Genomic DNA, 25,405 nt, shown 5'->3' on the forward strand with positions numbered 1-25,405 from the left:
GACGGACTTCATAAAAGACTTTGTGGATGATTTCAGCGTGTCTGGAGATAAGGCAAAGCACATCTATCATTTAAGGCTATGTTTTCAGAGGTGCAGAGATACAAGGCTGAAGTTGAATCCGGCCGTGTGCTTTTACAATCAAATCCGGAACATTGTTAGGACACATTGTGTCAGCCCAAGGATTGGCTATAGATCCATCTAAGGCAGAGGCCGTATCCAAAATGTCTGCTCCCCAGAACATTAACTTGAAAGATTCCTTAGCAAGGTGAAGTGGCATGTGAGAATTTTGAAGTATCTAGCACATGTAGGTTACCCATTATATGCACTTACCAAGAAAGATGCAAACTATGAATGGAGTCTCGAATATCAGAAGGCATTCCATTGGCTAAAAATCATGGTGTCATATCCGCACAAGTGATGATCAACCCGAAATGGAATTTAATGTTCCATGTTTACGTAGATGCTTCAGACAAAGAAATGGACAGCACAATGATGCAGGAAAAACAAAAGGTTACATGCAACCCATCCATTATGCCAACAAAGCCCTCACAAGAGCAGAAAGGAACTACATCACAACACAACGAGAAGCCCTCTCAATGATTTATGTTGTGAACAAGTTCCGACATTATCTCTTGGGAAACAAATTTGTTTTCCATGTGGACCATCAAGCACTCATTTATCTGGTCAACAAAGCTTTTTTGGTGGAAAAAAATGGCAAGATGGATGCTCCTACTTCAAGAATTGGAGTTCACCATCCAGCACACACCCGAAAAAGAAAATGCAATGGCAGATTTCTTGTCCAAACTGGATTCCAAAGAACCTGCCTTGGGGGGTGTAGAAGATCAACTACGAGACACCAATTTATTCACGATAGCAACAGCTGAAGTGGATGAAAATTGGTATTATGACATGATGCAGTTTTTGGAAGATGAGACTTTTCCGAAAGGATACACCACTGGACAGGAAAAAGAGAGTTGCCTTAAGAAGCAAAAATTTCACCATGATTACTATATGTAACTCTACAAAAGAGGCATAGACCAGATCTTATGCAGATGTGTCCTAGATGAGCAGCAAGCTATGTTAAGAGAAGCACACCGTGGGATCACTGGAGGACACATGGGCGGAGAAATAACAACCCACAAAATTTTACAAGGAGACCTATGGTGGTCAACAGTCATGAGGGATGCCAACAGTGAAGCAAAGAACTGTGATATCTTTCAAGACGACAAGTCAACCCGGAGATTCCGATAGATTGCACATCTCACCTATACTGCCGCTATCTCCATTTATGAAGTGGGGATTGGATTTTGTTGGACCAATTAAGCCACCCACAAAGAGCAGCACATGTGAGTACATCATTGTGGCTACTCTACTGACTATTTTACCAAGTGGCCAGAAGCTGGAGCTATAGAGAGAAACTCCATAGAAGAGGTGGTGAAGTTCCTCTTCAAGGACATCATTGCTAGGCATGAGTCTACAGTATCTCTGTTCTACTGAGTATATTGTCTTTATATGAGAGAGTGAGTGAGAAAGTTAGTGGATAGATGAGAAAGGTAGTGGATAGATGTAGAGTGAGAACTGAGAGAGTAAGAGTGAAGGTTTTCTCAGTAGAGTGGTGTTCTGTGTGTCCCCATGACCATATGAGAGTTGGTGTGCATACCCGGAAACTCTGGTGGGTGACTATATGTCTCCCATGGCATTGCCTGACTAGTTTGTCACCACAGACTGCTATCTTGCCATTCCACTGATGATGAGAGGGAAATCAGTGATAAACAGTAAGGTGGAAAGAAGGTCTTTGATACTGTCAAAGAGTTCCTCTTCTTCAACACTCCAAACAAATGGGTCTTGTTGGCTAATCTTCTGCAAGAGGGATAGAGGTATTCAACCCCAACGTACATAATGACCTAGGTAGATACCTCATCTTTTAAATGAAGCTATTGAGCTCCTTGGTTGTCTTGGGACTTTCCATCTACAACAAATTCTCCACTTTGGAAGGGTTAGGTGCTATCCTATTTTCACTGACCTCATGCCCAAGCAGCACTACCCTTGCTCTTGCCAGCTTACACTAACCTGGATTCAAATGAGTCCCATTGTCATCAAGCTCTTGAAATACAAGTTTTAACCTCTTGACATGAAGCTGTCACTGTAAACACAGATGTCATCCATAAAAACCCTGAGAAAGATACCCAAATAAGGACCAAGTATCTTATCCATCCAACTCTGAAATCTTGCATATGCATTCAAGAGTCCAAAAGGCATCACTCTGTAACATCGTGTAGATGTCTTTAGTGCCGGACTCACATTACAACCATGAGGATGGACCCTTTGTTGGTCTTCCCTTCGACACAAGGATTTAGGACCAGACTCATCAACATTGGTCTTCCACATTTACCATTTGATCTAGGTGGTTGAAGGGCCATCCTTTTGGAGTTTGGTTGGTCCAGATTTCCCTTCAATCCAAGCGATTGCATGATTAGCTTCATCATCACGGGAGTATGTTATCTTTTCCATTTGACCCTGGGGATCATGCAACTTCTTAGCTTTTCGTTCGACTTGGAAATCGACTTAAAGGATGTATTGTTAGCTTCATCATGTCGACTTTGCACTACATTCCTTTCCATTTGATCTAGGAGGGATCATATGCCTTTATATCGACATTTACATTCAGTTTTGGATGTGATTTTTGGCTTTTGTATATAGCCTTTGTATATGTCTTTTGTGCATGACCACCCTTCGATTTCGAGGATGAAATCACTATAGGAGGGATGGTTTGTAATGAAGCAATTATATATACACATGCACATGTATGGATATGGGCCTCAGCACATGGACCTTGGGTCCCTTGAGCATAGATTTGGGGCATGGACATATTAATTAGCTAGCATGAAATGACCAACCACTATATAAGTGACCTTGGTCTAGGCTATCGTACCTTTTGTCACTTTACCATTTTATCATATAATACACCTTTCTTGGAGCTTTCATGGCCTTCTTGGCTATTGCCTTAGGATGGTGACCTACACCCATGCCTACTCCGTGCCTTGAGTACCCCCTTTCTTGCAATTTGATGATTTCTTTAGCACAGGGAGCCACACTTTGTTCACGATGTGTCACCAATAGCAATAGAGTAGGAGCTCTTTTGCTTTTACAATCACTCACAAGGATCTCCCTGCACATGAAGGATTGCCTTAAATGTAAGCATTTTTGTGTAAAGAGCCCATTGATCAAGAAAGGCATAAGAGTGAATAGTGCCCAAGATGTGTCAATGTCCATTGTTCAAAAAAGTTTGGACCCTTAACTAGAATATGATACAAGTAAAGATATATATATTCAAGGATTTATTTTTCAATCTTAAGTTTTTTTTTTAAAATGTGTTAACTGACTCTCTTGAAGAAACCTTAGAAAATGACACATTTTGGTGAGGGTAGATCTTCTCTCAAATGAAACCAATTATCAAAGAAAGCTTTGTAACTGAGGCTTTGAGAGGTACTTACACACTAAGTGCTTTATTTCTCATTTCAAGACAAAATGATAAATTGTACATTAACAAAGCATGGTCACAATCTATGCAACTTTTGCATATCTAATACTCGCATATGGCTTTCAAACCCTTTGAAAGTCGGAACCACTTTGTTACATGGCTTCAAAACCTTTGAAACGTAGAAGCACTTTGTAGTGAAGCAAGTATATATACACATGCACATGTATAGGTATTGACCTAGGCATATGGACCTTGGGTCCCTTGAGCATAGATTTGGGCCATGGGCATATTAATTAGCCAGTGTGAAATGGCTAAGCACTATTAAGCGACCTTGATCTAGGCTATTGTACTTTTTATCATTTTACCATTTTTTCATATAAAACACTTCTCTTGGAGTTTTCGTGGCCCAAGCTTCCATGGGCTTCTTGGCTATTGCCTTATGATCTTGACCTACACCCATGCCTACTCCATGCCCTGAGTAGCCCCTTTCTTGCAATTTGATGCTTTCTTTAGCACAAGGAGCCACAAAGGTTCACGATGTGTCACCAAGAGTAACAAATTAGAAGCTCCTTTGCTTTTACAATCACTCACAAGGATCTCCCTATATATGAACGATTTGCCTTAAATGTAAGGATTTTCGTGTAAAGAGTCCATTGATCAAGAAAGACACAAGAGTGAATAGTACCCAAGATATGTCAATGTCTATTACATAGTTGTTTCTCGTACTGGTACGAACCTATTCATACAGTACAATTTCCTACATCTCATATGGTACGAATTGACCATTGGCAATTTTCGACCCTTCCCAATTGAAAATGTAAGTGCTTTTTAAAAAATTGTATTTTATCGTATAATATCCCAAAAATTTATATTGTACCAAAACTTCTCGTATCATACCGTACCACACAATATCGTATTTTCGTACCATAACATCTATGGTCCATTGTTTAAATAGTTTGAGCCCTTAAATAGAATATGATACAAGATATATATAATTAAGGATTTATTTTTCGATCTCAAATTTAAAAAAGTGGGTTAACTAACCTTTTACCTCCTCTCTATAAGAAACCTTAGAAAATCACACATTGTGAGGGTTGATCTTCTCTTAAATGGAAGGACTTATCAAAGAAAGCTTTGTAACTGACTTTCAAAGGCTTTGAGAGGTACTTACATACTAAGTGCTTTTTCTTTCAAGACAAAATGACAAATTGTCCAATAACAAATCATGGTCACAATCTATGCAACTTTTGAGCATCTAATACTTGCACATGGGGTTCAAACCCCCCTTTGAAAGTTAGAACCACTTTGTACATGGCTTCAAACCTAGAAACACTTTATATGAAAGCTCACGCTGCGGTTCAACATTCCTTAAAATTCAGTAAATAAAATTTGTGAAAAATCCTACGAATGCATGTTTCCTACCTATTGCGATAAACACTAGTCTCCTATCTATGTTAATAATATAAAACATTTTTGTGAAGAAGGCCCCTAGTAAAAGGTATTTACATGCGTTGCCAAAAGAGAGAACGGAAAGAGGACATGGGAAGACGACATGAGGAGGTACATATGCAGTAAAGAGTGTTAGTGGAAAGAGCGGCTCGTTTTTTCACATGGGCACCCACTAATTTTGGGAGATCACCCTAATTCTCTTAAGACATTTTGGCTCAGGCTGTGCCTTGATTAGTTTCTCTAGACAAGTTGGGTGTTGTGCTTTTCCTTGAGAAAATTATGTTACAAAGGATGTTTGTAGGGGAAGAAAAGAAAATCCTTGTACTACCAAAAAAAAAATCTCAGTGAAAGAAAGTAAACTCAAAGAATGTGTCGAGAGAGAGAGAGAGAGAGAGAGAGAGGGTCTCGTGCTTTACAAATGAATAGACAAATACTCTTCAGGCATATAGAGAGATCACAATCTTGCGGTGGTGGCATCCACTGTGGGAAGTGGGGTCTGCTGTTGTTCTGAACACAATATGATATGAAAGCTTAAGAGTAGTAGTACAAAGAGAGAGTGCGTAGCATTGACCATTGATTGCACATCCTAGCAAAAAGCTTTGCTTTAGAGAGGGAACAGTGGAGCCTGCTGGAGGGCGCTGTGTAGGCATTGCATCCGTGTGTAACAAAACTGTCATGGATTTTCAGAGGTGCTTCCCGCATACTGTTCGGTGTAGGAATCGGAGGACTTGTCATCATCGGTCGTCTTTCGCAGGCTCTCTATCATTCGCACAACCTCGGCCATGGAGGGCCTCTGCTCGGGGGAAGGAGCCACGCATGGCATGGCCACTTGCAAGAGCTGAACCATCTCCTCTTCATTGAAGCCATGGCTGGACTGCAGCAGCAAAGGATCAAACACCTCAGCAGTCCACTCCTCCCTCACCACAGACTGCACCCATTTGGGCAAATCCACTGCATCTTCGATGTCGCCTGCACCACCACTAGGAGCAGCCGCAGTGGACGCTGTATTATTATTATTTGTATTAGTGCTATTGACGAGGGGCGCCTTCCCTGTGAGAAGCTCTAGGAGGAGCACCCCAAAGCTGAAAACGTCCCCATGTTCTGTTACCCTTCTGGGGTCTGTGACCTCGGGAGCCAGGTAGCCTACTGATCTGTGGGCGCCTGGTGTGAAAGAGACCATTTGGGCCAGGCCGTAGTCTGCCACGCAGGCCTCCAAGTTGCTCCTGAGCAGCACGTTAGATGACTTGATGTTTCCGTGCACGAACTGACGGCCGTGGAGGTAGGCGAGACCCCTGGCCGCCGTCAGAGCTATCCTTACCCTCGTGTCCCAGTCCAGTGGGTTGTAGCCTCCTCCCCTGCTGCCTGCCCACATAAACACGAACTTGCTTTATCTTCATACATACTTGCTAGTTCAAGGATCATTATTTATTTACCCTCTATCCCTTCTAAGTTCTCATGTTTACGGCACAAATTAGCACACATCATTAGAGCTCATAGAACGCACAGCCATTACCTATTCCTTGACCTCTTTTTTTGCTCTTTGAACCTGTGCCTTATTGCATCGTAACAACCATCAAAAGTAACCCTCTACTACACTACAACCACCACACCACCCTACCATACAATACACAACCATTACCCAATTCCTTGATGATACCCTTCAATGCTACTCGTCCTCTCTGGAATGGATTGCTCCTTTGAATCTATCCCTTGATGAAAACCTAGGGTGTTGCTATTGTTAGACATCTTCTGTTCACTCATCCACCAGTAGCTAGAGCCTTGAAACCTATGAATTTTAAACTCTACATTGAAACCAAGTAAACTAAGGGTGGGTTGCAACCCTGCCAACCTGCTACTGTCCAGCCAGACACCCGATTACCCAGGCGTTGGAGTTCACCAAGCACCAGCATACAGCCGCATCAAAAATGCCTTTTCGCCTTGCGTGTGGCAGGACGATTTTTGCATGCGTAAACTTCAAGAATTTTTCTTCGTGAGAAGGCCGGGGTCTCTGCAGGACGCGTGAGCACTGGAACCCAGCCTAATCAAATACAACAGAGACAACCTCACAATGTAGCTATTAATGGCTACGCCACAGTCTCTGCCAGGATGACATTTTGCCATCTAACTTTATCACTCCTATTAACCACAAATCACAACATAAACGGGGCTAGGGGCTTAACAGTAAACAGATTAACGCTAATCTTACTTGAACGAGAAAGTAATCGGCTCACTATGGCATAAGAAAACAATCGAGAGAGAAGGAGAACAATCAGTAATCCAGTCTGTGCAACAAACCGCAAATTACTTACCGTGAAGCAATGCCGATAAGCTCCCATTCTGCATGTAGTCATACACAAGCAAGTTCTCCTCTTTGTCAAAGTAGTAAGCTCGCAAGGGCACAAGGTTCTCGTGCTTGAGGCTGCCTATCATCTCTATGCGGCGCCGGTACTCGTCCCTCCTATTCTCCTCAACATCACGCAGACGCTTCACGGCCACAATGAGCCCATCTTCAAGCACAGCTTTGTAGGCAGTTCCAAGGGTGCCTTTGCCCAAAACCTCTGCAGACGCTCTCAGAAGGTCTTCCAGATCAAAGAGTTTCTTGTCGTCGATAAAAACCAGCTTGTTTTTCTCATCCGCCTCCTTGGTTCCCAGCGTCGAAGCCGCTGAGGACTCTCCAGGTGCAGCAGTGGCCGCCCCTTCTCTAGTATCCCTTTCACTAAACCTGTTAACACTACCCGTTTCATGCCCCCTTTCCTTTCTGCAAAGAAGACAAATGCATAACAAAAGGAGTAGTGCAAGCAAGGCGGCGGCTCCGCACACGATGCCCACGATTGCCCCTGTGCTGAGCTTCCTAGACTTCTTCACTTGTGGAGAACTACTGATGCATGCTGCTAATGGTGGCCCGCATAGGTTAACGTTACCCGCAAAGCTACTAGCACCAAACCTAGCGAGCGACGTTGGAACAGACCCATTGAGCTCATTGTTAGCCACATCAAATTTCTGCAGTGAGGGAATATTCAATGGTGGGATTGCCCCGTCTAGAGAGTTGTTCTGTAGATAGAGAGACTTGAGATGGGTGAGATCTCCCATCGACGCTGGGATCGAGCCGTTGAAGTTGTTGAACGACAAGTCCAGCTGAGATAAGAGGGGCCAATAAGAAAAGTTGGAAGGCAGAGGCCCGGAGAAGCCATTTCTCTGAAAATAAAGCTTTCTCAGAGATGATAAATTGGAGAAATCTTGGGGCAAGCCGCCCAAGAGCCTGTTTGATCGCAAACTTAATGTATCGAGGGCATCGAGCTTCCCTAAGGTGCCAGCAGCAATGGGTCCATACAATGATTTACCAGGTAACCTGAGGGAGGATACCCTTTGCTGAGAGTTTGTGCAGGTCACCCCAACCCAAGTTGAGCAGACCGAGGGGAGAGACGATGTGTTCCAAGAGGCAAGGGCTCTGGAACCTCCTACGGTCAAGTTGTTTTTGAAATCTAGGAGGGCCAACGCATCAGAAGTTAAATCCCTTTGAGCGCGAGATTTGTTGAAGAAGAGGAGAAAAAGCAGCAAGAATATTGACATGAAGGGCCTCTTGTAAGTAAGAGAGGCCACTACCATCATCATCAACTTAGCTGGTAGAAAGAGAAGAAGCCCAGCCATAGCCAGGCGCAGCGCAAAGTGCAAGGCATGGAATTTCCAAGCCTATATCAGCCAACACAGGCCCCCCCTTCTCTCTCTCACACACAGGACGCCAACAACAGTCGATAGAGGATAAAAAGCTAAACGTATAGCTTGATGTGGACTCGAGAGAAGAGAGTGAGGGACTTCAGTCACTACACAGCAAAACCCATCGTGAGATTGTGAATGGTCAACATTCAATCGGTGATGGTGGTCAATTGGCGTCTAGGCCAGAGTCGTGGGCGTCGCCACCTCATTAAATGGCAACGCGCCCAGCTACCAACTTTAGAAGTTACAAACCTTCCATGGGGATATCATATGACGGATCATGGATGTATTTCCATTGCACGCTCTTTACCTACCCACCCACTATGGCATCTCATCCTTGTAAGGAGAATTTGTTGTAAGAGCAGGGCAGCCATGGCGGTGTTGGATCATCGTTCTTCGATTCTTTGAAGTTTGGCCCCTCCCTAAGGGATGAGATGTGGTTTAAAATACCCAATAATATTAAATCACAAAATGACACTTTTTTTTAATGCAAGAGATTGTTTATATTACAGGTATCAAAATGATACATCACCCAGAGGTTACACCTTAATTCTCATTAGCTTCTTGTACAGAAGCTTAGCTGTCCCAGATCTCTTTTCACTTCCATTATCCATGGCTAGTTTGCAAGCTTGAACTAGGAGGTCCCTCACACAAACTCTTGAGCTATTGAGTGGTATATCCCTTGTAGGCTATGACTAAGACCCTCCTGTCTGAATGTGGGGTTGTGGATAGGATTAGCTGGAGGCAGGCCCTACTTGGATGCAAACGTAGAATGAATCCAACCATCTTTAAGCTATTGTGGCATGCAATGAGAGGAGTCCTTCTGAGTGCCATCTGGGAGCATAGGAATTCCAGGGCTCATTATGCTCATGGGGCAAAATGACACTTGCAAGTACAGAGTACGAGAAATTAGTATTAGTGGGTCCAATTTGCCTCCACACAACATGGTTCCAATTTGCCTCCATACAAGAGTGAGCCCACTTGGTGTATTTTAGTTCATATTACTTGAAATAGCTTGTGGGGCTCAAAATTGATTTACTTTAGATGTGTGTCCATCTCAAGCAAAAGTGACTTGCTTTACTTTAGATGTGTGTCCATCTCAAGCAAAAGTGACTTGCTTTACTTAACTTTAAGTGTATGTCTATCTACTCAAAATTGGAGTATTCCTTTAACCAAATAAATATTCACATCTTTTGCAACCTTGGTAATAAAATCAAATTTCCATAAGACAATCTTCATATGTTTAAATAAATATCCACTGCCGATAAATATGGATGCCATCCAAAATGGAATCACTATCATGGACAAAAATGCATCCATATATTTTTTTTAAAATTCACACGGTTTTTTTTGGGGTTCAAGATGAGAAAGAGAAAGAAAGATAAATTCAATCTACGAAAGAGAGATTTTCTATGGTCTGCTGATCGCGCGTGAGAGAGAGAGAGAGAGAGAGATTTTCTTTGCATGGTGAGGGAAATATTCTCTATGCAAAGAGCGAGTATCTGTTTGTGTGCCGAGAGAAGAAGAGAGAGAGTCTCTTTTTTTGGGAACAAAAGATAGTTATATTTATAAGTTAAGAGCAGCCATTTACAAAGGATCTCTTTTTACATCTGCCACCCTACTCCCACTCCTATTAAGGAGATTATAGATTTGATCCCATCGCTCCTCCTCCCAAACAAAAGATGAATGTTCCCAAGATACATGATAGCCCAACTAACATACATGCCACAAGCAAAGAGTCATCGATGTAGCCCTTGGGGGTTTTCTCTTCCATAAAGTCTTCCTTAGTCCAAATTTTCACATCTTGTCTCATGCCAAGAGGGTTCTCAATCAAAGCCAGAAATGTATACACCGGTTGCTTCTCCATCACATACCATCTTCTTGTTTTAGGTCCATATTTTGGGTGCTTTATCTTCAAATATTTCCCTGTGTAAGCCTGCCACTTATCAAATTATGTTAGGTTTCCCTAGTATGTGCTAATACCTCAGCAGGTTGGAACCAACTCAACCTATCCTAGCCTACAAGGCCTAAACTATCTCAACAAAAGAATTAGAATTCATTTTATTTACATTATATACATACCAACATTGATGCACACATCTATACATCAACTCTAGGACATCCAGCGAGATGAAAGGAAGGTCTTAGCTTGGTTGTCCTAGGAGAAAGTAAGGTCTTAGCTTGGTTGTCTTAGGAGAAAGTAAGCTTGCCTAAAAGGAGGGGGGGACTTGGGATTTTGCACTTGCCTATGCATGCTAATGCAAGGGTAGAAACTAGCCTACCTAAATGTCTTCAACAGGCAGTGATGTGGGCCATAATGGTTAGAGAAGTGATTGATGAATAGTCTAATGTTCAGATCAAAGGTAGGTGGTTTGGGCTAGATTGGAAAGATAAGCTGCTATCCTATGCTCCCTTAAAAATTGTGAGCTCCCCCTTTTGCAAGTTTTCATGTCTGAATTGGAAGAAAGTGGTGGGCTTGATGAGGTGGGATGGATGTTCTAGGGCATAAGGGAATTCTCTCTTCAGCCTTGGCACCCGGTGGACTCACAAATTCACTCCTCCCTCGACTCAGCATGATGTAAGAATAGCTAGGAAATTGAACAACAAAAGATTGATAAGGTTGGGGGATTGCTGGGATTATTCTCAGGTTGGGTGGAAAGAGAGAGATCGGATAAGGGAGGAATTTAGGCTATAGCAGAGGGATCTTCAGATGGTAAGTTATGTCCTGGAGGAAGTTGAGAAGGGCTAGGTTTCTACTGCCTTCAATGAGGCTTGTTGGATGAAAGATTGGTCTTGGTTCAATGGAGTTAAGCTAGATAAGGTGACTACTAAGGCCTTGTAGGAAGACGAGCAAGAGTTAAAGCTAGATAGGGTGACTACTAAGGCCTTGCATGAAGAGATGAGCAAGAGTGAGGTTAATGTGCTATACTATAACAAAATCTTATGGACTCCATATATATTAACTATCGACACCTTCTCCTCATCTACTTGAATTTCCACAACTAAGATTCTACGATTAGGATGATTAGCTACAATACTAGGTTTTAAGTCCTTAACAATAGTCAAAACACCACTAAATCTTGAATTCACGAATTCACTCCCCCATACACCACTAAATCCTAAATTCACTCCCCCAATCCAAAAATCTATCCTTTCTCAAACACTTCAGGCCAAATAAATTATGTTCTTGAATTGCCATCACTGATATCCCCCAAGCCTTCACTAACCCCCAAAAGACTGAGTCTAATCCCTTAACATTTGAGGTGCACCCCTTCACTTTACATCTCCTATTCATTCCAGAGCAATAGCCCATACCATCTCTACTTTAGCCTCCCCTTCCACAATTGACTCTTCCCTATGGCCCCCAACTCCTCGTTGGATATCTCTCCATACAGTTTCAACTTGCCAATTGAATCTTCCCATGGAAGATGTTTCACTATCATCTCCTCCTAACGGGCTATAAACGGATTAGAGTAAAGAGAAGGACCCGATCCATCTAGGGATTTTCCCCCCACAACTCCCTTCCCCTCAGTTCTGACTTGACTTTTCCTTGCCTCCCCTTTGACTTGCCTAAGACTACCTCCCCTTTTCGCTCTATCTCTTACCTTATATCCACCCTTGTTTCTCAGACCCCCTTCCTCCGTTATCATCTTCCCCTTCTCTTCTTTATCACTAGGTTTGTCGCCGGTCTCGACTTTTCTCCCCTCACCTGATTCTTCTTCCTTCCTTTCCTCCCCACTGTCTCCACATTTCTATCCAAAGCAAGCTCTTGGGAAAGCACCAAATTTCAATTTCAATTCCATCTTCCCCAACTCCCCTAACTCCACTTCCAATACTTGGGGCGTCTCCTACAGAGTATTCCAAGAAACACTGACTTTATTTGAATCCCAACTATTGTCCTCGTCCTTCGGGACAAACAGTGCAAGACCTGTAGCTCTAACCAAATCCCCCAAGGCAGGCCTCAGCAAAGGGTGGAAGCCCCATAATTTCAACCCACATAGAACATGCCTCATGGAGGCTCTTGTTTACATCAAATGTGGGGTCAAATGGCATTGGATACATAAGCTTTGGCCCCATATTGGCCATCTTTCGTTTCTTAATGTCTCGTACGCCTCCATGCGCAAGATGCACGTCTGCCACCCCCCACCGTACTGGAGCATGCAATCCCATGTGTAAATTAATTCACCTAGGACAACCACTACCCTCCTCACCCACACTCGTCATTCTTCTCTCCGAAGTATCTGTGATCTAAGAGGGGGAGAGCCAATCTTAGAGAGAGAGAGAGAGAGAGAGAGAGAGAGAGAGAGAGAGAGATTTTCTTTGTGATAAGAGAGGCAAGAGAATCTTTCTAAAAGAGAGACAATATCTTTACCTCGACAAAGACATGATTGAAAAATAAAGGATTTTCTTAAGGCTTATTTTTTGTGCTCATTAAGGTTTTATAGTTTTAGAGAGTAGACAATCAAAAACGACGACATATATTTGGTTTATTTTTCGTTTTTTAGACCACCCCTACTGCTAATAAGGTTATTGTGAAAGCATAGACATGCGCTAATTAATTAGGCACAAAGCTAACTTAACTGGACCGTGGGAACATCCTCAGGCTAACCTGTTTCAACAAATCTATATGCTACATGGCTAGTAGGTGTAGCTTACATTCTTGTCCGTTTGCTTGTCTCCGCTGTCGTTGTACATAAGCTTTTTTCTCGTGAAGGCTGTTTCTTCAGAACGCCAACGAAGTTTCGTAATACGAACCGGGTCACACACATTTTAGATTTTCCAAAATTCCAAGTAACAAATCCAAGTCCAAAGTTCAAACCAAAAGTTAACTAGTGACCAGTCTATGTGAGGCAACGTCACTCACAGTGGTGAAAATGGGGGGTGGCAAAGTCAAAGTGCGCAGTAAACGTGGTTAAAAAAATCCGGGTGAGGTGGTCCCTGAGGTAGGATGACGTGACGAAGGGGTAAAAAGCCGCGATACTGGTTAGCCTAAGAGAGTCCAGGCCAGCCTGTCCAGGTGGCGGGGTACCTGAGCACGTAAGCCTCCTGACACTTCTTTTTGTCATCTTATTGAAGAAGGGGTTTGGAACGTGGCGGGAGAGCGGACCCTATTTTTGTATGGGTGTATAGGGGTGGGGCTCACGGGTGTGCTAAACTTCCAAGTTCCACGGTTCCACCTCACCCACCACCCCCAAGAGACCCCACCCCCCACACCCCCGCTCCAACGTCAGCGAAACTTTTGCACGCCACTACGCCTCGGTGGTTCCCGCGTCACCTCTCACATGCAGTTGTAAGGCTGTACTCACATCTTGGTAGTATATATTGTAGTACATTGTTTTTAATGGTTGGCCTTTTAAAAGTCGTGTCCATTACTCTTTCTCTCTGTCTATGTTTCCTCACCACCACTTATGGAGTCCTTTTGAATTGATTCGAATAGCCAACAATGTAACGTCTTCAAATTTTCAAACATTTAGCATGTATCTTGAACTTTCTCATCAAATTCTGGAAATATATGTGTATGTATATAAAGTTTAGATCTAGATCCCCTTGAAAACAACTAATGCTTTGTATAATGGGTCTTTCCTTCTCTCAAACCAAGTGTTCATGAATCTTCCATGCTCCATTTGTCAAGTGTACATCGAAGAACCGTGGAGCTTGTGGTGGGCAAACAATGTAAACTCTGTCTTCCTCTTCTTTTTTTAAGGAGAGAGAGCGATGGTAACAGACTTTCTCTTGCATAGAGTCTTTACACCAATGCTATACACCGTGTTTATTGATCAAGTTATAGCTCCTCCAACAACACTACATCTACAGACAAAAATTATCGCCTTGAAAATGGCAAAGCACTACAGGTTTATGCGAAAACTAAATGACTTAAAAGAAATGTAATCAACAATTTCATCAAGCTTATAAATTTTGGACCTAGTTGTATAAGCTCAAAGAACTGACTTCTCTTAATCCATTACCAATATGCCATTCTAATGAGAAAATCAAATTTCTCAAGATACATGGCATAGTTTTTAATATAAAAATATCATTTCACTTAGAAGAAATTAGGGCTAGACTGGAAGTATGTCCTAGCATCCTCCTCGTCACCATGTAACTAGTCTAGTAATGATAACATGTACCAAAAAGGTTAAACAACATATCATTTTTAGTCTTATTAGTATAATATCATGCCCAACAATTATAGACCTTGGCTGGAATTTCCAGAAAACCCTATCATTCCTTGAACACCACACCTCCACCAACCCACATATCTAATCATTGTGACTAACCTAGCGTATTCCTCCCCTAAACCATCTCCTTACCAAGAAGCCAACTAGACCATGAAAGTCTTATCCCCAAAGACTGATAAATCCATCTATTCATGTTATCTCAAAACCATATAATACCATGCCAATAATTGTAGACCTTAGCTAAAATTTATAGAAAGCCCTATCATTCCTTGAACAACGCACCTCCAAAAACCCACATATCTGATCATTGTGACTAACCCAACATATTTTCCCCTGAATCCATCTCCTTACCAAGAAGCCAACGACTAACCCAACATATTTTCCCCTAAATCCATCTCCTGACCAAGAAGCCAACTAGACCATGAAAGTCTTAACCCCCAAAGACTGATAAATACATCTATTCATGTTACTCCAAAACCCATAAAGCATGTCTACCATCCTCTTCTATAGTCCCACATTTAGGGCAAGCCTATATAATCATTTTATATCTCATGGTTGTTGCTTTTTGATTTAGTGCTGCCTAACTAGATGCTCTCATTTCTAGGATGCTTTAATCATTACATCTGGCCACATTTAAATTTTAGATACAAAAGAATCTCAAAAACCATTTGTCGGCCAATAAAGAATCCCAAAAAGTCATAGCATAGTGAGCAACACACACACACACACACCCACACCCCTTAAAAAAAGGAAATAAGCTAGCGGTAGCACATTTCTTATCATGTTTTAAACCTTGTGTGTGTAACTTTTCCTTGACAATAAAAGAGATTCAATTCATGTAGTCTTAAGGATACAAGAAGTACACACATTCTTCTTCCGATATATCTCCATAAATATTGCCAGCTTCTGTGAGATACCCATGATTAAAACCTTCTTCTCTTTGAACATGATAAATGCCATCATGGATGGTAGGAAAATAAAACTTGTTACTTGCTCTCACCATATCATCAATACACAAGTACTTTAAACTCAAATTCTTTGCTTATTCGGAATGCATATAGACAACTACCTCTTCATCCCTTAGGGGATTCAATATGTCTCCAAAGGGTCCTTTAAGAATTTCCACCTCAACATAGAAATTACATCAATTTTTCTTAAAAAAAATGTGGAAATTGGGCTATCCAAGTGATGCCTAACTAGACACTCTCATTTCTAGGATTCTTTAATTATTGCATCCAACCACATTTAATTTTAGATATAAAAGAATCTCAAAAACAATTTGTCAACCAATAAAAAATGTGGAAATTGGGCTATCCAAGTGATGCCTAACTAGACACTCTCATTTCTAGGATGCTTTAACTATTGCATCCAACCACATTTAATTTTTAGATATAAAAGAATCTCAAAAATAATTTGTCAGCCAATAAAAAATGTGGAAATTGGGCTATCCAAGTGATGCCTAACTAGACACTCTCATTTCTAGGATGCTTTAATTATTGCATCCATTTAATTTTTAGATATAAAAGAATCTCAAAAATAATTTGTCAACCAATAAAAAATCCCAAAAAGTCCTAGCATAGTAAGCCCAACAAAGAATCTCAAAAACCATTTATCAACCAATAAAGAATCCTAGCATAGTGAGCCCCCCTTTTGTTACATTATTTGATAGATTAAGCCTTGTTCTAAATGATTTTTGATTAGTATAATTTTGATTACTTACCTATTCAAATCCACAAAGGTATGTGCTAACTTGTTTAGGGGTCTTTTTGAATTGAGTTACTTTCTTTGTAACCTTTTATGCAATAAAGTAATTAGGAGTAACACACAAGCAAGATTTAAAGCTTTCTCCTCTACCATATTTTCTTCTTTTTTGTGTGTTCGAGATTACATTTTGATGTTCGGTTAATTGATAGTTTTAACATCATAAATGAGCTTATGGATGTTATTCTGATTTTACAAACTTCACGATATTTGCACTTTTTAGTAGGAAGTTGTGTTCCATTAAAGTTTGAATATTTTTATATCTTTAGAAAGTAATGTTAGGCCTTTGAAGGAGACTAGTATTGGACCCGCGCGTTGCTGCGGCAAGTAGAGTTCCAGAAAAAATAGACTCAGTTTCTCCAATTTAGGTCATGTTTTAAGTAAACACAATACATTATTTCAAGTGACTTCATATATACATATCTCAAAATAATATCCATGTCTCGTAGATTTATGGAGAAAACAAAAATATCATAGTAATGTAGCATACGAAGATGCAAAAAAGGACCAATATTACACATTCTCAAAATGCACCACAAAATACGTATTCTCATCAGTAATGTCAGAATCAACAAATTGAATTCTTCTCACCTCGTACAATAGAACATCGATTGGATGGTACATGAGGAGCTCTAGTATAAAACCCATAACGAATACCAATGGTCATGATGGATGTAAGAAACAACCACTCATCGGGTACTGAATACCCCTCAAATGATGCAAAGCATCTGTCCATCTCTCTCCAAAACAAATAGACACCCCACTCCTCATCAAGAACACTGATCCTGTACATCTCGATGCCTTTGTCGACAACTCTTACCATAAACGTATCAATGTCATGCAATATCCTAAAATCAAAGCATAACAAATAGGTTATACAATTATTCAAATGATGCAAAGCATCTGTCCATCTCTCTCCAAAACAAATAGACACCCCACTCCTCATCAGGAACACTGATCCCATACATCTCGATGCCTTCGTCCATAAAAGTATCAATGTCATGCAATATCCTAAAATCAAAGCATAACAAATAGGTTATACAATTATTTATATATAGGTTCAAAAAATATTCATACAATGCCTAACAATTACACTTATACTTACCCATCCCTATAAGCATCAATCATAATCCCTGCTACGTGACCTACAGTAATAGGAGCTGACCATAGCGGTGGCTCTGTATAGATAGACATCAGTATAGAATGTCATGTTCCATACTTTGTAATCATTAAAAGTTATGCAAATATAGAGAATAACTCACCTACTATCCTCGACAAAGGCATGTCCAATGTAAAGGTAATCTTAGACATGTCTGTCAAAACATAAACAACAAAAATAGGTACTTTTACCATGGACAAATATGTATAAAAAAAGAAATCACAACAAAATTAAACAACAAAAATAGGTACTTTTACCATGGACAAATATGTATAAAAAAAGAAATCACAACAAAGTTATGCAAATATAGAGAATAACTCACCTACTATCCTCGACAAAGGCATGTCCAATGTAAAGGTAATCTTAGACATGTCTGTCAAAACATAAACAACAAAAATAGGTACTTTTACCGTGGACAAATATGTATAAAAAAAGAAATCACAACAAAATTAATCAAATTGCAGAACTTAAATAAGAAACCTGACTTGTCACTCTGAAGTCATCAAGATCTCCTTATAAACAATATTGTTTGTTGTAGGTGTATAACTTTGAAGATCATCAAATGAACACTCCACATTAGCGTTATCCTCAAGTAACACCTTCACAGCATGAGGAGACCATGCTCGTGACAACGCGACATACAATTGCCCATGAGTAAACACTGGAGTCACCAAATACAACCCCAAGACATTTAGGGTTTGACCTTGTGATTTGTTTATTGACATGCCAAATGCCAGCCGCACGGGAAACTGTCTCCGCCTCATGGTGAATGGTAGTTGGGCCTTGCTGCATATAAAGGTAATCCCTGGAAGAAATACTCTTTCACCAACTTTAGTACCAGTGATGATTTCAGTCTCCAAGACTTTAGAGTGAAAGGCCTTACATATCATCCGTGTACCATTACAAAGTCCACGTCTTGGATCCAAGTTACGAAGCAAAATAACAGGAGCTTCTAACTTTAAAACCAAGCAGTGAGGTGGATATCCGCCCCGAAGGTCGATTGTGTTCAAAAATTCTGTGGAATATAGGAATGAATTTTCATCATTTTCAAGAATTGAATCTGCACTGAAATATTGCTTAGGCTCACCAGGCATTGCATCCAAAGCTGTCTTTTCACAATATCCACTTGACTGTTTATCGGAGCAAGAATAGCACGCTCACTAAAGTATGAAGCATATGTCGTAGTGATAGCCAATTCAGAGTATACCCAATGTACCAAGTCTTTAAGAGTCGATCTTTGCAAGACCAGATTACTTGGTAGTGTCACCATCGTATTATCATCGCTACAATCCACTCCATTCCCAATATTCATGACCCACTGTTTAAACTCATTGCATCCATTAGTATTGCTTGATTGAATACGCATATTTCCAGTTAACTTTAGAACTTTGATAGAGTTCCATAGAAAGGAACGACACAATGCTGCATTGACAATATACTCACGTCTTCCCTTCATAATAACAGGCAAGATTTGTATAAAATCTCCCCCCATTAATACAACCTTTCCACCAAATGGCTTATCTGAGAATAATACATCTTGTAAGCTCCTATCCAATGCTTCAAAAGCATAACGATGAATCATTGGAGCCTCATCCCAAATAATGAGCTTACAAACTCTCAAAACCTCAGCAAGTTGTCCATGTACAGGGATTTTGCAAGTTGAAGAATTGTTTAGCTCCAGAGGCATCTTGAATCTAGAATGTGCAGTACGTCCATTCGCCAAGAGTAGAGAAGCAATACCTGACGATGCAGTGGCCAAAGCAACATACCCTTGTCCACGTACTTGCGCAAGCAAGCAATTATACAAATAGGTCTTGCCCGATCCCCTCGGACCATCCAGGAAAAAAATGTCACCTGCATCTGTCGCAATTGCATGCATTACAGCATCGAAAGCAACACGCTGGCTATCTGTTAATGTTGACTCCATAGCACTTGACAGGTTAGATTGTTCGACAGTATCAAAAGATCTCTCTTCCAAAAGCAATCTATTTTCACCCAAGACTTCCAAATCAGTTCTGTTTAGTTCAGGCATTCCTTCAAAATCTACCAATGTCCGTCTCTGAGCACGAAGAATTTCTTCTAAATGTAGTAGTGCATGAGTTTCAGCTAATTGTTCAATACCAATAAACTGACCCCTGCTTCTCGATAACTGGTATAGAAAATCTTATATCATTTCTTCTCGAAATCTCTTCCACAATATTCCTGGACAGGAAGGCTCACAAAATAGCAATATAGTACCAAAAAGACATCTCAATTGCAAGGCATTTTGCATGGATGATGCTTCCTCCATACATGCAACCCATTCAGAATCATCTTCCAGTATCCCTCTAGCAATGCAAGCTGCCTTGAAAGAAGGATAGATGTGACCATTGAGCGAACGCAAATCTTCAAATGACTTAGATCCTTTACATATTGTAAGAAGTAGGCGAACATAGTATGCCTCACCTGCCAAAGGAGCTACAAAGTACATGCGCCCTATAGTGTTTCCAATCTTTCTTTTGGTCCATTTCTTCAACCTGGAGTTCCAAACCCATTGTTGAGGGAAATCACTATACAATGTATTGTTTGCTTCAGGATGTTGTTGATTACAGGTAAGCCATTCAGTCATAGTAGTCTTGCCTACATTTTCCCTCTGAAAAACATCTGCAATATTATCATCATCTCTGAAGATAACATAATGACCCCCATCTAAGTGTACCTGCAACCGTTGCACATCAGGCTTCTCATTGTGTAAATCAGAGTCTCCAACATGCCTCTGATGCAGAGACATAACGTGCATCCAAATACCTCTGAATCTCATCGACTACGCAAGCAGCATTAACATCCCCACCTTGTACAGTGCTAAATCTTATTGTTGCTCTGTCATGCCCCTTGTATATGTACTTGTAAAGATATTTCACTCCTGCTATTGTTGAGCATATTTCCACATTTACATGAGCATTATATGTGACTGAAAGATAAGGGTTATATGGCACAACCCATCTATTATCAACATTATACTTTTTCAATGCCACAGTTCTTCCATCATTTCGACGCATATACACGGGGTAACCACTCTCATCCACAGTAGTCTCTTGTGTAAAAGCTCGTGGGTAGTTCCTTGTGCATTTCCCTTTATCCATACAAATTGCACTTGGATTGAATGGCCCACAGGGCCCATGGATATTGCAATGCAACACGACATCATGCAGAGCAGGAAACATTTGCTTGTCAGGCAATTCGGCACATACTAATCTGTCATAGTCTTGGAGAGTCTTAGGTTTATGGGCACTATCCAAGATCAATAACGTGTGTGAATGAGGCAATCCTCTTTTTTGGAACTCAATGACACTCACATATCCAATCACCTTACCAAAGAGCTCCTTCTTCTTCTTCACGATATTTTTCATCATATCTGAATGTTTTTGGTGAAACACTCTAGTAGTCAAATCAGGCCGGTCACATGCACTTTGCCCCGGGAGTAAAGCATCTAATACCTCTGGCCACTTTGGGTTACAGGTGAAAGTAAAGAATAAATCGGGCTTGCCCTTTGAACGAACAATTGCCATGGCATCCTGATAAAGTTGATACATTTGTCGTGGCCCACCAGTAAAACTGGAAGATAACACTATTCTACTTCCCACTGTCCTTCCTGCAATACCACTTCCACTTCCTTCCAAATGAAGCATGTCTGCTAAACCACTATAAACCTCTGAACGCAAATTTTTTTGATTATGGCATAGCCAAGATAATCGTGACTCTTCAACACTGCAATAGGCATCAACCATAAACTGTTGCAACAACCTTCCACCACGTAGCAAGCATGCATTTGTATCTGGGTGAATTTGCAATCGATAAGCATAGTATTGTCGTTGAGTCACACAATGACCATTTCTCAATGCACTCACTTGTGCATCAGCATAAGGGATTCTCAAGTGCCATCCATCCTCCCCTCTTGGAAATAACATGACGTACAAAAGAGGCATATAGCACCTATGCAAATTAGAGATATGTTTGCATGTGCCTTCTCGAGTATGCAATAAAATATCACGACGACCAACATTATGATCATCACCTTGACCAATCATGATACCAGCAATCTCGGAAGCTGTTGGCATTGAGTACTGCCTAGATGTGGATTTCGTCTCACATATAGTCATTTTCAAATCCAAACTTGGATTGTCACTCAACATTCTTCCCACATACTTAAAAGCTTGTGCAAATGGATTAGAAGTGTGCATCATGGATTGAAGTGCTTCTAGGGTTGTGGATTCCAATCCATTCGTGACACCTAGTCAATTTTGTAATTCGTGCTCAGTACAACTGTGCAAACTGTGGATTAGGATTGTACATATTATTGGGGACCAAGGACCCAATCCGATGATAAACAGTCCCATGCACCTTGAAAGTATAGACACTACTATTGTGAAAGAGAGAGTCATCTATTTGTGCACCTAATGATGAAAAAGCCAACACACTATTATAAGCCCTGATGTTTTCTCGAAATTTTTTACTTGTAGTGTCACTACCAATCAAAAGAGACCTTAATGGCTCAGGTGGTTCAGCAAGTGAAGGAACAGACACACGCCCATGTTTACAACAATATTTGCCAAGAACCTGTCCACAGCTCATCTTCTTTTCACTTGCCCATAACTGTGCTCCACAAAACTGACACTCATGTGTCATCCCTCCTAATGAGTGACTTAAAGTGCACGAATATACCAAAGGCCAAGTAGCTGCATGTGTACCTTGTACGGGCGGGAGTTCATGGAGGATAGACAAAATCCCTCCCTTTCTTTTTTCAAATACATAAGAGGGAATTTCTCCGATACTCTCCCTTCTTATTGTATTAGCAAATGGCACTTCTCTCTCTTCATGGGCAAAAAAGGAAGACATTGTAATTGCATTACCCTCATTTACTCTTCTTAGCTGCATTGTAAGATGTCCTATTTCTAGTGACGATGAAGCGACGGTACCTTCTTGTAAGTCTCAAACTTTGAACTAGTGACATCCCTGAATAAACTCCACTTGCCATTTCCCTTGTTATTTCTTTCAAAAGAGTCCTATTCCTAGCAATTTCACGGGCGAACACTTCTAGCACTCTTGTTAAATATCCTTTTATCTCCACCCAGGGCAATTTGAGACCTCTTAGTGCTAGATTGAGGTAAATACATCAAAGTTTCTTTTGCTACTTGTTTTTGTGCACAAAAGGTATCGTTTTCTGCAAGCATCCTATGAGTCTCTTGCATCAATACATCACCGGTATTACAGGTAACATTATGCATCCTTGCATCACAACAATGAGGTTCACTATCCCTTGACTCCTGTGCACATTTTATTTTTTCATTTCTTCTTCTTTTCCTTGGAGCATTCAAGGAAATGGTCTGAAGAGGACACCTCAAACTACGTGTCTCTACCATTCTTGCTATAAACCTAATTCCATCATAAAATAGTAAAGTCATTTTCTTTATTATAAAATAGTAAACATTGAAAAAAAATAACAATATTTTTTCTATAATATTTGTGTATACACATAATATACAATCCCTCATGAGGTTTTCTCCAATCTTCACATACATACTAAAAGATTATAAAGCTCTCTCTCTCTCTCTCTCTCTCTCTCTCTCTCTCTCTCTCTTGGGATGACATTTACCCACCTGGGTTCAAGTCTCCCCATCGATTGGGTAGAAATAACCCTCTAAGTCGACGTTAAGCGGTCTAGTCTCAAGTGGGTATATACACATGTATATGTATATATATATACACACACATATATATACATCTATATATACATGTGTATATACATGTATATATACATCTATATATACATGTATATATATATACATATGTATATACATGAATATATACATGTATATACATGAATATATATATATACATGTATATATATATCTATACATATATATATATATACATGTATATATATACATATATATATACATGTATATATATATATATATACATATATATATACATGTATATATATATACATACATATATATATATATGTATATATATATATACATGTATATATATATGTATATATATACACACACACACACATATATATATATACATCTATATATACATGTGTATATACATCTATATATACATGTATATATATATGTATATACATGTATATACATGAATATATATATATATATATATATATATACATGTATATATATATGTATATATATATATACATGTATATATGTATATATGTATATATACATGTATATATATGTATATATGTGTATATAGATGTATATATATGTATATACATGTATATATATGTATATATGTATATATACATATGTATATATATATATACATGTATATATATACATGTATATATATATATACATATGTATATATATATATATATATGTATATATATATATATACATATGTATATATACACATATATATACACGTATATACATATATACATATATATATATACATATATATATATGCCTATCCATCCCTTTGACTCAAGCTAGATTGTGCTTATATGGATAGGCATATATATCTATATGCCTATCCATCCCTTTGACTCAAGCTAGATTGTGCTTATATGTAGGTAAGTAAATGTCATAAACTTATTTGATCTTTGCCAAGTTTCATCTTTTCTCATGAGCATTAAAATCCTTATGCTCTTATCAAACTATATCGAACTATTCGTATTTAAAAATCATAAATTCTAAAAATAAACATACAATTAAGAAGAAAAACAAAAATAAAGCAAAGTTTTGGTAGCTTACCTCAAAAGACTAAGAAAGACCCAAACTATATGACAAATCAACAATATGGCAGCCCTATGAAAAGCTAATGTACCTACATTGATCCACAAAGTAGAATAGATGAGAGCTCTTTTCATCCCCTTAACTTCATTTCACATTTTTCCTTAAAACTTACATATATAAAAATAACAGACAAAATCTATAATCCTAAACCATTACATATTTACTTATAAAAAGATAATAACAAAACCATTACATATATACTTATAAAAAGATAATAACAATGTCACAAATATTACAAAAACATTATAAAATCAACATCCAATGTCTTCCAATGACCAAACCAAGCTTAGAAATCTCTCTCTCTCTCTCTCTCTCTCTCTCTCTCTCTCTCTCTCTCTTCCCCCATGTACATATAAGAGACAAAAAGCCATAAAAAGAGATTTTTCTATAAAAAACCATTAAAAGAGACATTCTCTATAATCTCCATATAAATACTAAGAGATTATATCCACATATATAAATCTCTCTCTCTCTCTCTCTCTCTCTCTCTCTCTCTCTCTCTCTCTCTCTCTCTCTCTCTCTCTCTCTCTCTCTCTCTCTCTCTCTCGCTCGCTCGCAATGATATCTGAGAGACAAAAAGAACCATCATTATCATTCGAGTACTTAGAGCCCAAAGTTACAAAAAGATAATACTGTCATAAGCATTACAAAAGGATCATAACATCAACTCCTAATCGTTGAACCAAATGAATAATTACATTCCACGTGTTTGCAATCTATAACTCATTTTGGTAAGTAAAGGACCATCATTATCATTAGAGTACTTAGAGCCCAAAGTTACAAAAAGATAATAGTGTCATAAGCATTACAAAAGGATCATAAGATCAACTCCTAATTGGTGAACCAATTGAGTAAG

General features: G+C 39.6%; 1 protein-coding gene across 1 annotated transcript; it reads right to left on the minus strand.

Moving 5' to 3' along the window:
• Positions 1 to 5,341: 5,341 nt before the first annotated feature.
• On the minus strand, positions 5,342 to 9,064 carry LOC147604472 (putative inactive receptor kinase At2g26730). Its single transcript, XM_086795057.1, has 2 exons — positions 7,240 to 9,064; positions 5,342 to 6,292 (listed from the first exon to the last, which is right to left on the minus strand). Exons 1-2 carry the CDS (start codon positions 8,576 to 8,578, stop codon positions 5,604 to 5,606), a joined length of 2,028 nt encoding a protein of 675 aa, XP_086651183.1. The 5' UTR covers positions 8,579 to 9,064; the 3' UTR covers positions 5,342 to 5,603.
• Between the last annotated feature and the right edge of the window lie 16,341 nt (positions 9,065 to 25,405).

This window comes from Cibotium barometz, chromosome 61, assembly GCF_041138505.1.
Source record: "Cibotium barometz isolate CiBa-2024 chromosome 61, ASM4113850v1, whole genome shotgun sequence".
NCBI classification, from domain to species: domain Eukaryota; kingdom Viridiplantae; phylum Streptophyta; class Polypodiopsida; order Cyatheales; family Cibotiaceae; genus Cibotium; species Cibotium barometz.

What these genes read in the sequence shown, in the direction of transcription:
- LOC147604472 (XM_086795057.1), bottom strand. Translation starts at nt 8,578, where the DNA reads ATGGCTGGGCTTCTTCTCTTTCTACCAGCTAAGTTGATGATGATGGTA. An exon ending in CTTATCGGCATTGCTTCACG is followed by an intron (nt 6,293 to 7,239) that starts GTAAGTAATTTG and finishes TTATGTGGGCAG; the next exon opens with GCAGCAGGGGAGGAGGCTAC.